This window comes from Vulpes lagopus, chromosome 3 (assembly GCF_018345385.1).
Source record: "Vulpes lagopus strain Blue_001 chromosome 3, ASM1834538v1, whole genome shotgun sequence".
NCBI classification, from domain to species: domain Eukaryota; kingdom Metazoa; phylum Chordata; class Mammalia; order Carnivora; family Canidae; genus Vulpes; species Vulpes lagopus.
Genome location: NC_054826.1, coordinates 80260098 through 80273674, shown reverse-complemented (window position 1 = coordinate 80273674; position 13577 = coordinate 80260098). Strand labels below are relative to the sequence as shown.

The 13577-nt window shown below is 41.8% G+C and overlaps 1 protein-coding gene across 1 annotated transcript in view; it reads left to right on the top strand.

Annotated features, from left to right (window-relative positions):
• The window catches only part of TTC13 (tetratricopeptide repeat domain 13), a 79926-nt gene extending 67021 nt beyond the window's left edge, over window positions 1–12905 (top strand). The window contains exons 18-23 of the mRNA XM_041748499.1: window positions 4186–4295; window positions 6521–6656; window positions 7714–7793; window positions 10397–10475; window positions 10627–10706; window positions 12124–12905. Of these exons, the coding sequence (XP_041604433.1) occupies window positions 4186–4295; window positions 6521–6656; window positions 7714–7793; window positions 10397–10475; window positions 10627–10706; window positions 12124–12238 (600 nt within the window). The 3' untranslated portion in view covers window positions 12239–12905. The remainder of the gene's footprint in view (window positions 1–4185; window positions 4296–6520; window positions 6657–7713; window positions 7794–10396; window positions 10476–10626; window positions 10707–12123) is intronic.
• Window positions 12906–13577: the final 672 nt, after the last annotated feature.

The window sequence follows — 13577 nt, the reverse complement described above, 5'->3', positions numbered from 1 at the left end:
AACAATGTGAATGTACTTAATGCCATTCCCAAATGGTTAAAGTGGCAAATTTATGTTATGTATATTTTAATACACACAAAAATAAAAAGAACATCTTCAAGCTTCCAGAAAAGAGTACTAAGCAAGGAGAATTCTATGGATGTCCAACTTCCCTCCAGCAATAATGGATTCTAGAAGACAATGAGGGGAAATTTATTTGAACCCACTGTTCCAGTGTTCAGGTGTGAGGGTCAAATAAAAACAGTTTCAAACAGTCATTTAGGAATTTCATCAAGCCTAGATTTTCTGTCAAAATGATTAAAGGACATATGTACTTTCACAAAATAAACCCAAGAAAGAAGAAAACATGAGATATAAGAAATCGCCAAATAAGCCAATGAAATGAATTCCTGTAGTTAAAAAACCATAGATATCTGCAATTAAAGTACAGATAATATCAACATTAGAAGTTGAAGAAAGCAGAGAAAGGAAGTAAAACTGTTACTAAGGTTTTTATTTTTTCTATGAGAGAATACAATCACTGACTAACCCATGATATTGAAAAGACATGTTTAAATATCTATATTAAAAATTTGAAGGCAGACACTGCAAGAACAGAGATAAGACGTATAATCTTTTAAATCCCTAGAAGGGAAGGAAAGGCATAAAGACAACAAAGTCAGTTTAACTCAAAAAAGGAGGAAAAAAGAGGAGGGCGGGTAAGAAATGCACATAATGGCAGTGACAAATCAGTGTGGCATTATAATTGATCCCGTAGTGAAGGATGGAGGATTTCAGATTGGTGTTTTAAAGTCCAGCTACGTGCTGTTTACAGGAGACAATGCCTAACAAGATAACATTTAAAGAGTAGAGGGAGAAAAAGTATACCAGGCAAATGCTAATGGAAAGAAATGTGCTGTGGCGATGTTAATATCAGAAACAGTGTAATTCAAGATCAAGGAGACTCAGGGGAACAGAAATTACATTGTTTAAAAGTGTAATCCATTAAGTTTTAATTTTACATTTTCTCTACCCAGGAATATAACTACTCAAAGATTTGCCAACAGCAGGTGGATTTTATTTTTTCCACTTAATGGTTTGAACTTTAACGTAAAACTTGAATCAGTGTTCTCCTTGTAGCTATAGTAGAGAGGTTTGATTTACATCAAGTAAAATTTAAAAAGTTGGTAGGACCAGAGCCTATCCATTTCTAAGGAATAACCAAGAAACATCATGTCATGAACAAAGCAGGGAGCTAGTACTCTGTACACCAGAGTCCACTTCTGCCTCACTGGACTTGAGTGAGTTCTTACCTGGTCAAGATTCCAGGATCCTGTCTGCTAGGAGTAGTGATTCTGGCCAGACCTCACCTTGGGGTTATTGGAGTGTCTGATGAACTGATGGCGTGGTTCTCAACTTCCTCCAAACCACTCTGATATTAACTCAGTAACCGTGTTCAGATGCCCTTCCTGGTGCACTCAAATGAAATTAACAGAGACTATATCTTATCTACTCAAATTATTTAAAACATCACAATCGGGCAGCCCAGGTGGCTCGGGGGTGTTGTGCTGCCTTTGGTCAGGCGTAATCCCGGAGACCCGGGATCGAGTCCCACGTCGGGCTCCCTGTGTGGAGCCTGCTTCTCCCTCTGCCTGTATCTCTGCCTCTCTGTGTGTCTCTATGAATAAATAAATAAAATCTTTAAAAAAATTTTTTTAAATAAAACATCACCATCGTGCTATAAAGGAGGTCTGATAGGTAGACCAGTGTGTTGTTCAGGATGTCAGCATTCAGGAATGTCTTCACAAGAAGCCATAACAAAGTAGCTGGTTGTTTACACCTGCTCGTAAAGTTGTGTTGAACCTGACAGCTACAAATGCAGCCCCACATCTATGCGTTATTTGCTGAGTCGGGTATCGTGAGCCACAGTGTTGGTGGCGGAAGGGGTTTTTGAAACAGTAAACTTCCGCACAATGCCAAATGCCCTCTTTCCTCAGTTGGACATGCTGTTTGCCTTCATGGAAAATTCAGTGTGTATTAAAACTATGTAGTTCAAGCCCTACGTTGGGTGTAGGGATTACTTAAATAAAGAAAAAATTTAAAAAAAAAATCCAGCTCTTAAAATATTTAGTGTCCAAGTGTGAAATGGAATCTGGCCCAGGTAATTATTACATTATAAACAGGTTCTTCATCGACATGGAAGTCCAGGGAGGCATTGGAAGTCAATCACGCATGATGTGTGGCTGTCCCCTGCACGATGGGACATCTAGTGTTCTCCGCCGAACCCCCCTTGCTGTAGCCACCGGACTCTCCCACAAATTCCCCAGATGCCCCATAGAGGGCAGACCGCTCCACTGTGGGCCATTGGACAGACCGTCCAGAAAGAACACTTGCCCACATCTCAGTTTTTAGTGTTTTTCTTTCTTATTGGTATTTTGGGCACTACATTTAATCTCTTCGGTAGAAGGCCAAATCAGCATAGGGGGTTTTTAAGGTTTTATGGATGTCTTTGTTTTAAAATAAAAGCATAGTGGACTCCAAGCCTGTGTTGCTGGGAGTGCAGCAGAGACACCAAGCATCGCCCACCTGGGGCCAACCTCCTGGGGTGAAGTCACTTTCTGTCCCACTGTGGGGTGAACATGCCCGCTCCTCTGCAGCACTAGACACCTAGCTTTCACCTGGGGTTATGGGCATATTTGTATTTTTAAAAGGCATGCAGAGAAGTATCTAAATACCTTTGGTTTTAAAGTGTTTGGTGCAATGCGATGCCATGACAGCTTCCTCTGAAATACACTTTTGGTGAAAAGCCAAGTTAAAATACAGCTGACCCTTGGACAACATGAGTTTGAACTGTGTGGGTCCACGTGTATGTGGATTCTTCTCAATAAATACAGTACAGTCCTGTAAATGTATCTTCCTTGTGATTTCTTAACCTTTTCTCTAACTTACTTTATTGTAAGAATACAGGTGTAGAATACAACATACAAAATATGTATTCAACCTTTTATGTTATCAGTAAGCCTAGTCAGCAGCAGGCTTAGCAGTTGAGTTTTTGGGGAGTCCAAAGTTATACACGGATTTTTGACTGTGATGGGGGGGTTTGCTACCCCTTATGTTGTTCAAGGTCAACTATATACACTGTATACCTCAGCTTCCCTTGAGGCAGCTTATTAGCAAATAATGTGACTGGAGGTCATGAAGGCCTGGGTTCACATTCCCATGCCGCCACTCCCTGCTCAGTAACTTGGGCCAGGACCTCCCCTCCCGGCTGGGCCCCTCACCTGTAGGATGGAGACTATGCCCTTTCTTCCTGGTATGTGTGAGCATCAGATGAGCTGTAACACATGTCTTCCTCTAAAAGCCCTTTCTTCATGAAAGATATTCCTGTTCCAATTCCTGATGCTGAGTGTAATCACCTGTGTCTCATGTCCACTCATTCCCGGTCCTTCTCTGGATCATTCGTGGCCACCTGCTGGGTCTTACTGGTTTTTAGACAACCTTTCCCCCCTATAGTGGCTTATGTGACACACAGCCTCCTGTTTTATTCTTGGTTCTCTTATTCAAGTCTATCAGTCCTTTAAAAAAAAAAAAAAAAGATTGGCAACACTAAATAACTGAATCTGAGGAGGATTTTTTTTCTGGAGTAATGACAAAATCTATTTATTGACATTTTGGTTTTGTCAAAAAATATTTTAAAAAGCTGGCATCTGAAACTGCCTTCATACTTATCACCCTGAAGGCCATTCCTGGGCTTTATGTAATTCCTTTAATAGACTTTTCTGTGGTCTGCAGAGTTGGTGGATGTGTGTGTATGTTTGAAATTCTTCAGTTGACAAATACAATTCTGAGTACTTTTCAGAACAAATCAGACTGCCTTGAAGGGGCATTAGCGTGAGCACAAGGCGTTTTTTAAGTTACAGGATTTGGAGTACAGCCATTCTGCCAAGAATCCGAGGTGCTGCCAATTAAGATGAACAGGAGAAAAACCCAAAGGGTACTCTTAGGAGTGAGCAGTGGTCCTGCTGAGTATGGGGCCTTGGGGACAGGCAGAGGCATCCCCCGTCACTGTAGAGGGAGGTGTGCCTGGTCATGGAACTTCTGTGACCCTTTCTAAAAACATGGAAGGCAGAGTCAGCACTACAGAAGAGCGTTTGGGGGTTTACAGTGAATTACACACTAGTAATGTGAATTTTTTTTCCCTGAAAGCAGTTTAATACTAAAACGAAGGATGGGTTCACGGTGAACACAAAAGTTCCCAGCCTCAAAGATCAAGGGAAGGAATACGATGGATTCACAATCACAATTACAGGAGACAAGTATGTATGCTTCCTAAGTGTGGGCGTAAAGGCAGGCTGGTGTCAGAAAGTGTCCGTGTGCCTGATGTTGCCACGGGAGATGAGACCTACCCGGCTTTTGTTTTATCCTGAGATGAAAATTATCAAGGTCTAATGTGAAGCTATAACCAGTTATTTTGTTCATGTGACTTTTAGAATATTATGCCAGCAAATACATGTTCTGACCAAGCCGGATCTAACAGCTTTCTAGATATTAAGTATAGTATCTAATGTGAAAAGCGTTCTTCTGTTCTTAAAGTTCCTTGTGAGTGACACTTTTAGTGATAAAATGAAAAAAGATGAGAGATTAGCAGATTGAAAGCCATTGTAAGAGTTTTTAAATACAAGTTTTAGTATGAGAGTAGTGCAGGCTTTTATTATGAACAATTTAGAATACACAAATAAGCAAAGATTTAAAAAAATCATTAAGTTGCTTTCTTTAAAAACTAAGATTATGCTCCACACCTTGTTTTGTAACCTGTTTCTTTTGTATCTTACCATTACTTCACCATTAACATTTTCTCCTATTTTTGTAAGCATTTGTGGTGATTGCATAGTATTCCATTTTGTGGATGTTGTAGAGGTTCTCCTACTAATTGTTTGTTATTGACCATTTAGAGTATTTCCACTTTTCACTTTATAAATAGCCCCACAGTGACTGTTTTTATTACCCAGTCTAATTCCTATATGAACCCCAGGCTTCATGTAGGAGCCTCCGTATCTCTTGAATTTGGGGTGGATTACCTTGCACCTCCCCCACGTGGAGCCCTCCGCACCCCACATGATCCTCAGTTGCTTGGCCTGCAGGGCATCATGATTTCTGCAGTGGGACCTCCAGCTTGATTTCTGCCAGCCCCATCATAGGCTATGACTTGCCCTCCCCCAACGGCTCTGCCTTCTGGGCTCCAGCTTTCTCAGGTGCTTTTAGTCTCAAGCTACAGGAGTCTCTTTGTCAAGTTCTCTGTGAAAACCTACACCGACCTCCCTGAGTAGGCACCCACATAGCAGCTTCCAGATCTGGTGACTTTTGACCTGCTCATGAGATCTAGAGCTCCTCAGATGAAATCTCCAGGCAGAAAGGGGATGGCTGTGTGAGAGAGTACGGAAAGTTCCTTCCCCTGAAACATGGCTTCTTTCCTCCATGGTCCCACTGTATCCATCACCTCTAGCTCTGAGCTCTAACTCCTCATGTCTCCATCCGCGGTTGCCTGATGGCTTACCAGTGTTTTGTCAGTGTCCCAGAGACTCCGTTCCACTGGGTGTTAAACTCCCCAGTCCATACTATTGCCAGTGGATACCAGGATCAGCTCCCCTGCCAGGCCCTCAAGGCCTTTGGTAATATGGCCTCCTGCAACATTTCCTGCTTTCCCAAACTGTTTTCCTGCCAGAGTTTGGCCTGTTAATTCAGCTGGGTTGCCTGTTCCCGCAAGATCACCTCCCACCTCCTGTTTCTTAGTCTCTCTCACTCCCACCCCAATTTTCATATCAGGCCCTTTCCCCTGTGAAATGCATTTCCTGTTGTCTTCCATGTCTTCCAAATTAGACCTGATCTCCTTCTGGTGAACGTTGACGAGCTGTGTGATCGCCCTGCTAATGGTCTTATAATAATTCATAGCTTCAATTCTCCCTCCCTCAGTAACTGCTGTGGGAAATACTCTAAATGGTCAATAACAAACAATTAGTAGGAGAACCTCTACAATATCCATAAAATGGAATACAATGCAAATAATTCTTCATGGGATCTAAGAACTATTTATTTCTATAATAAATGCCTGTTGCATCAAATTTGTCTCCGTAGAGCCTGGCATGGAGCTAGCGTGCAGCAGGAGCTTAAAAAAACACAGTGGAGTCCCTGACTTTTCTCTCTGCACATGGTTCTGGCTCCTGATCTTCAAACATAATAGGGTGGCTATCTAGAAAGTATTTACTACGCATTCATTGTTGACTGCGTGTAGTTTTCTTTCTGTAGAAGCTTGAACTCCTATAATACATACATATGGTTAGACCAAACAAAATATCATATTTTATGGAAATCTTGCCTACTTACAGAACACGCCTCAATCTGTCTGTAGTAAGGTAGGACATGTTCTTAGGTATATCTTGTGCCACATCAGCATACCAGTGCCTTTCTTTTTTTCTTTACTCTCCATGTCTGGCTTTTGGAATTGTATATTATGTGCCTTTGACACACATTGTTGTATTTTTAGGATTGGCAACATACTGTTCTCTGTGGAAACACAAACCACAGAAGAAAGAACACAGTTCTATCATGCTGAGATAGACGCACTTTATAAAGACCTCACAGCAAAAGGAAAAGTACTGATTCTTTCATCAGAATTTGGGGTAGGTTTTTGTTTTTTTCCATTTTATCTGTGCTTCCTGTGCAGGATTCTCCTGCAACCTTTTCAAAACCCCCTACCCGTTCACGGGTATTACAAATCTTATGCTTGAGATTGGCTTTCACTGATGACCTACAAGTAGTTCTTTTTAAAAGTATTGTAGAAACACTACCTGTGTTTAATAATGATAGTATTTGAGGAAGGGAAATGACACATGTACATAGTGACTGTGTCGTATGGTTAAGTCTGGGCTCTGTCAGGATTGAAGTGAAAATATTGGTCCATCGTGACAGAGGCCTGTGTGACACTTAGTGGGCCTTTGCTGCCTGTGACTCTTCCCTCCATGTCCCACCCCAACTTGAGGGGGCTCCTTGGGGGCAGGACCTGGCCTGTCACCTTTGTGGCAGCAGCTGCCACTGTGCTTGGGAGTGTTGTGGGCATTCCATCTGCATTCTGGAGTGGATGCCCAAAGTCCCTGGGAAGTCATTTCCTTTCTCTTGCGTCTAATCCGTTCTGAACCTATAATTAAGCATCCAGGTTTTTACATAATTAAGTATATCTATCACCTAAATCTCAGTGCACAGGGTGTGCTTATCAGAATCTTGGGAAACCATATTAGGTACTAAAAAGTATAAAGATACATTTATGTATTTGAGAGCAAGAGCGGGGGGAAGGAGGAGCAGAGAGAGAATCCCCAGCAGACTCCCCACTGAGCATGGAGCCCAACACGGGCCTCCATCCCATGACCCCGAGATCACGACCTGAGCTGAAGCCAAGAGTCGGTCACTTAGCCAACTGAGCCACCCAGGTACCCCTGAAAAGGTTTCAGTTTTAAAACAGCTTAGAAACTATTGCTCTAAACCGAACTGTATATATACCCTTTCATTAGGAAAAAATGGTAGCATGGAGTATGAAATATCCAAGAATGTGAAAGTAGCTTCTGTAGGAGACACATGAAATAATCCTCTTCCTGAGGTGAATGATTCTTATGTCTTGTCACCTCATAAAAAAACAGTTTATAACCTAGTATTTAAACTCACGAGCATGTTTTTTTTTTCTAGGAGGCTGATGCTGTTTGCAATTTAATCTTATCCTTAGTTTATTACTTTTATAATTTAATGCCACTCTCTCGAGGATCCAGGTGAGTGATAGCCTATAATTTGAAAGTTTTTACATTGAAAAATATGTTCTCTTTTGCTTGCACTGCTTGTTGTGGCTGTGAGTACAAGTAATCGCAAGAAATTTCTTTTGTTTTTTTTTTTTTCAAAATCCCCCCCAGATATGATGTCCTTGACCTACCACACCATGAAAAGAATTATGAAAGATTGTTCTAAGATAGTGTGCTTACACTTTACAGGCTGGGGATTCATTCATTCAGCACAAATGTCTTGAGGGCCTACTATGTGCGTGTGCATGCACTGCACTCACTATATTTTAGGTTCTAATATTTTCCTCCCCTCTACTCCTCTTCCCCCCAATTTTTTGTCCATCACTTGACCTCCACGCACCAGCCATTCTGTACTATCTTTACTATTGTGAGTCAATTCTTGCTACTTACAAATCCATCAGGAAGGAGCTTCTTAGGTATCATTAAAACCTGGGTTTCTGTCTCTTCTCTGTTACCCAGGATGATGTGCAGTAGATCATGGAAGCAGCATACACTGTTGCTGGCACATACTTGAATTTAAGATGTTTGGGCTAAAATAATATACTTGAATGTTCTTATCTTTAACACTTTAAAAGTAAAACTCTTCTAAATGTGATAGTAAATTTTACTCTATCAAAAACGCATGGATACAAGCTAGGAGCATAGATATTGTAATACCAGCATAACTGTTACTAGTGTGTGCGCTGAATATATGCTGTGCCTACGTCCTCCGCCTGCCTCCTGTATCAAGCACTGGTGCAGGTGCTCTGCAGATACCCAGCAGTGGTCCATTCGTCCTGGCGGCAGCCCTGCTGACTCCTGGCAACATAGGAAGGAGGTGACATGGAAAATATAGCTCTCATCACCTGCCCTCTTCCCCTCACAGCCTGCATCTGTCCAGTCTCTGATCCTGTTGGTTCTGCCTCTCTCGTGTTCACAGCTACCGCCATATCTCAGAACCTCATCACCCTGTGCCTTTGTGACTTGTCTTCATGCTTCCAGGATTTTCTTCTTCTCCTCTCTGCCTCAGTTCTTTTTTTAATTCCAGTATAGTTAATATACAGTGCTATATTGACTTCAGGTGTACACTATAGAGGTTCAGCATCTGCCCTGGTTCTTTATACCTGCTGGCTCAGGTGCAAGCCTAGTGGCCCCAGGCACAGTGCCCATCCATGTCCTGTCCTGGTTTGTCATCACCACCCTCCTTTAAAAAAAAAAAAAAAAGATTTTACTTATTTATTCGTGAGAGACGCAGAGAGAGAGGCAGAGACATAGGCAGAGGGAGAAGCAGGCTCCTGCAGGGAGTCCAATGTGGGACTCGATCCCAGGACCCTGAGATCATGACCTGAGCCAAAGGCAGATGCTTAACCAACTAAGCCATCCAGGTGCCCTACCGCCCTCCTTTATCTGCCCTTTTACTACCCTGTGGAACTTCTCAAAATCCACCCACCCCCCCACCCCTCCAGGGCACCTCTGTGCCTTTCCTCATACCTTCGTGTCCACATGGGCTCTCCTTCCATGCCAACCATCTCTCTGCCTTCCCCTCTGCCTCCCTGGACCCTGCCCCAGGGCCCTAAAGATGCAGTGTGTGTCACCCCCACCCCCACCCCCCTCCCACCTTGGCCTCTGAGGTGTCTTCTCCTGGGCAAGGCACCCAGGGTCACACGCAGCTGGTGTGTAATAGTTTTGTCAGAAGCCAAGAGTGTGTCTGTTATATGCCAGGAAGGAAACTTACGTATCTTTAATTTTCGGATCAGTCTGTTAGCACCTTCTGAGAATGTATTCTGCTTTTCTTTTTTGGGAGCCAAAGTTTTTGTTTTTGTTTTAAAGATTTTATTTATTTATTCATGACAGACACACACAGAGAGAGAGGCAGAGACATAGGCAGAAGGAGAAGCAGGCTCCATGCAGGGAGCCTGACGTGGGACTCAGTCCCGGGACTCCAGGATCACGCCCTGGGCTGAAGGCAGTGCTAAACTGCTGAGCCACCAGGGCTGCCCGGGAGCCAAAATTTTTAATGCTTAAACAGCAAGATAAATATGTGTTACATAGTATATTGTATTGTATTGAATAGAAGCAGACACATCTTCCAATTCATTATTTCATAAGAAGAGAAAAACCAAGTAGGAAGAACTAATTAAAAGAAACACCTTTTTTTCCTCAGAAAAAGAGTGTATTCTGGATCACATTTACTCTTAAAATAGTGAATCTATAAACATATTTATTAGTAGTAAATAGTAAATATTTTTTTTTTTAAATATTTTTTTTTTTAAATTTATGATAGTCATACAGAGAGAAAGAGAGAGGCAGAGACACAGGCAGAGGGAGAAGCAGGCTCCATGCACCGAGAGCCTGATGTGGGATTCGATCCCGGGTCTCCAGGATCGCGCCCTGGGCCAAAGGCAGGCGCCAAACCGCTGCGCCACCCAGGGATCCCAATAGTAAATATTTTTAAGATGAAAATATTTTTTAGCCTAATTTCTAAAGAGTCCTTAAAAGATGAAAATTTCATCTTTTATGTTAGAACATAGTGAGCTTTTCACTTGATCCATGTTCATAGACCAGGACTGACTGGTAATTGTTCTTTATTTACATAGTGTAATAGCTTACTCCGTGATCGTGGGAGCATTGATGGCAAGTGGAAAAGAAGTAGCAGGAAAGATCCCCAAAGGGAAGGTATGTTGAAGCTGGTAAGGCAGATGGTTGGCTATGTGCTTAAATCCCAGCCCTCAGATTGTTGTGTTAAGATGCAGAAGTTAAACAGATTTCAAAGTGTGCCTCTCTCTCCCCCATGTTAATTACATCCCTAAATCTCTTTCTTTTTCAGTTAGTTGACTTTGAAGCTATGACAGCCCCTGGTTCAGAGGCCTTTAGCAAAATAGCCAAAAGCTGGATGAACCTAAAAAGGTAACTACTTGGTGACGATCAATAAAAGGATGAGGGAGATATATGGGGGGCTTCATGCTTCTTTTGGAGCTGTGTGGTACTGGGAGTACACTGCCTTTCGTGAGCTCTTACTCTCCAAGGAATGTAATCCAGTTTTCCAAGGCTAAGATGTTCTGCTGTTGTGCAAGACCCTTGAAAGCCTGAGTCTACAGATTAAAAATTAAGAACAAATAAAAAGCAAGGAAATTGGTTTGTGGAAGAAAAGTTACACAGGTCTTATTTGTATAATCATGTATTCATCTCTCTTGGTTAATTTACTCTTTCCCAACTCTTAGGCTCAGTATTCAGGAAGGAATTTGAAAACTGTAAGCTGGACCCATTTTAGACTTACTCTGAGTGGGAGCGCATTTTTACTGCTCAGTAGATGGTGGCACTTCACTGATGTAGGCGAGGAACACGTGTGAGTGCGTAAACACTAAGTAGACATCATCCCCAGCAGCTACCCTCAGAAGTCTAGCACACTCTGCTCTTTTCTGGCTCTTGTCTCTAGGAAATTTGGGTGAAATTAAACCTGTAGATGCTTTAACAGTTAACAAAAAACAAGCAGATGTCACTGGCCTTCTGTATTCTTGCTCCTCCTCTGTGTTTTACCTATCATGACCCCATCCAATTTTGCCTTTCCCATCTATTGGACACAGCAGCCACTCTACAAATTGCTGGGTCATTTGTGCTCTTTTTAAATCAGAGGAAGTCTGAGTGCAAGTGCACTCTTGCAATGTGCACGTGTGTATCAGCTTTGTAATGATCACTTCTAACCATTACACCATCCCAGTATATTCTCACTTCAGGATTACTGGCTCATGCATGTGTTAGTAATAGGGCCACTAGGTCAAACAGCTTGCTTCTGTCTCTTCCATAGTTTTGCAGTGTGAATCTTTCAACAGTTCCAAGAGGAATGAATAAAAAACTGCCTCCCATTATCCAGGTGTCACGTCGCACGGCCCTCTAGCATACATGATCTCTTTCTGTGCTCAGGGTTTCTCTGTGAGGGAAGAAGACTGTTCCTGGTAGTGAGGTCAGAGAAAGGACCATAGCCCATAAGCAGCAAGGCTGGCCTGGACCCTGTGTCTCTGATTCAGGTCTAGTGTGTACCCCAATAGGACATGTGTGCATATTGTCATGTGGACCACAGAGTTTAATTTTCCTTTCTGAAGACTCTGGCTGAACTAGCCAGCAGCTCCTTGTGTGATCCTCCAGACATCAAGTACCCTGCCACAGAAGCATTTGTTCTGTTCACAGCTCCTCGCTGCCTTTGTAAAATTGTCTCACAACATACATATGGGGTCCTTGGAAACAGAGACTATTAAAATAGGAATAATGCCTTTTTCATAAAATTGTGTTAATTTTCATGTTCCTTCTTTGTGTTTTTCTTTTCCAGTATTTCACCTTCCTATAAGATGCTCCCATCTGTGTCAGAGACGTTCCCAACATTAAGATCAATGATTGAGGTGCTAAACACTGACTCCTCTCCACGTTGTCTTAAAAAACTCTAGTTACGCTGTGGTATTTATATAAGTAAAGGGCCGGACCTCTTGCTTCTTAAGTTATTTTTTAAAACATGGAATTATAAAAAAAAACTAGGTCCTTTATTACTTTTGATACCAATTTTTGATAGGAATTGAATACTTGAAATCATTTTCTTTACTTTTTTGAACCATAACAAGAATCATGAAAGAGGGTTTTTTGGGGAAAAAAGTTCTAAGTTGGGGTAGGAAAGTGTGTAGTAACCAGTGGCCTTGTTGGTTTCCACTTACAAAGCCCTACAACTCCTTCCTCACAGCAAAAATGTTGACTTCAAAAACCAAAAATTAATCATTAAAAGGGACAAAACCAACAACAAACAGAAGTGTTTTCATCCCTTGAAAGGTTTGGATATTTTTCAAAGACCTTTTTATGCACATTGTGATAGGGCATTGTGTTTCTCATTCACATAATCTTCACGAGTGGGTTTTTTGTTGTATTTGAACGATGGAAGATTCGTTGGCTGTCATCACGCGCCACAGAGCTCACCGCCAGGAACATTTGTTTTGAATGATGCAGACAGTATTTGCCAGTGACCCAAACATTGAATTATTGAACAATGTTTTTTTTTTTTTTTCTCTGTGTTGGAAAAAATAAACGAGGGGTGATTTCTATAAATCACCAGTTTTTGACACTGGATTATGTATGTTTTTATTTTGTGAACTAGTTTACTTTCAGGTGTAAGAACATCCAGAAAATTATTAATTATTTTTTCCCCAAGACAGGGTAAATGACAGTGAGTTAAATGGGTTCATTAAATTGTTACCATTTCCTTTTTTTAAAATTTTATTTATTCAAGTAATCTCTACACCCAACATGGGGCTCGAACTCATGACCCCTGAGATCAAGAGTCACATGCTCTTCTGACTGAGCCAGCCAGGTGCCCCAAATTGTTGCCGTTTCCAAATCATTTTCATTTTTATTCAGTTTTTGTTAAAGAATTAAACTATTCACTGCTTTCTGCTGTTTAGTTTTTGTCTTGAAATCTCACGTTAGAATAACACATCTGTGCCTCAGGGCGTTGGTGCTCGTGGGGAGTTTTACAACACTGGATGTGAGCGGTTATCTGTTAGAACATGGCCGTTTGATCAAGATGACCTGCCCTTTGGACACCTGCCCATCCAAGTACTGGCATGTGCTTACAATAGCCACCAAGTGTGGCTCCTGTTCTTGTCTCATAGGAGGAAAGGGAATAATGATCCCAGTTGTCAGGCACACCCCCATCTTATGAGCAGATTTCACACCCACAGCTCAGTTTTCTCCTGAGACTAGTATTGTGCTCACCAAGGACAAGGGTCCGTTTTCATTTTA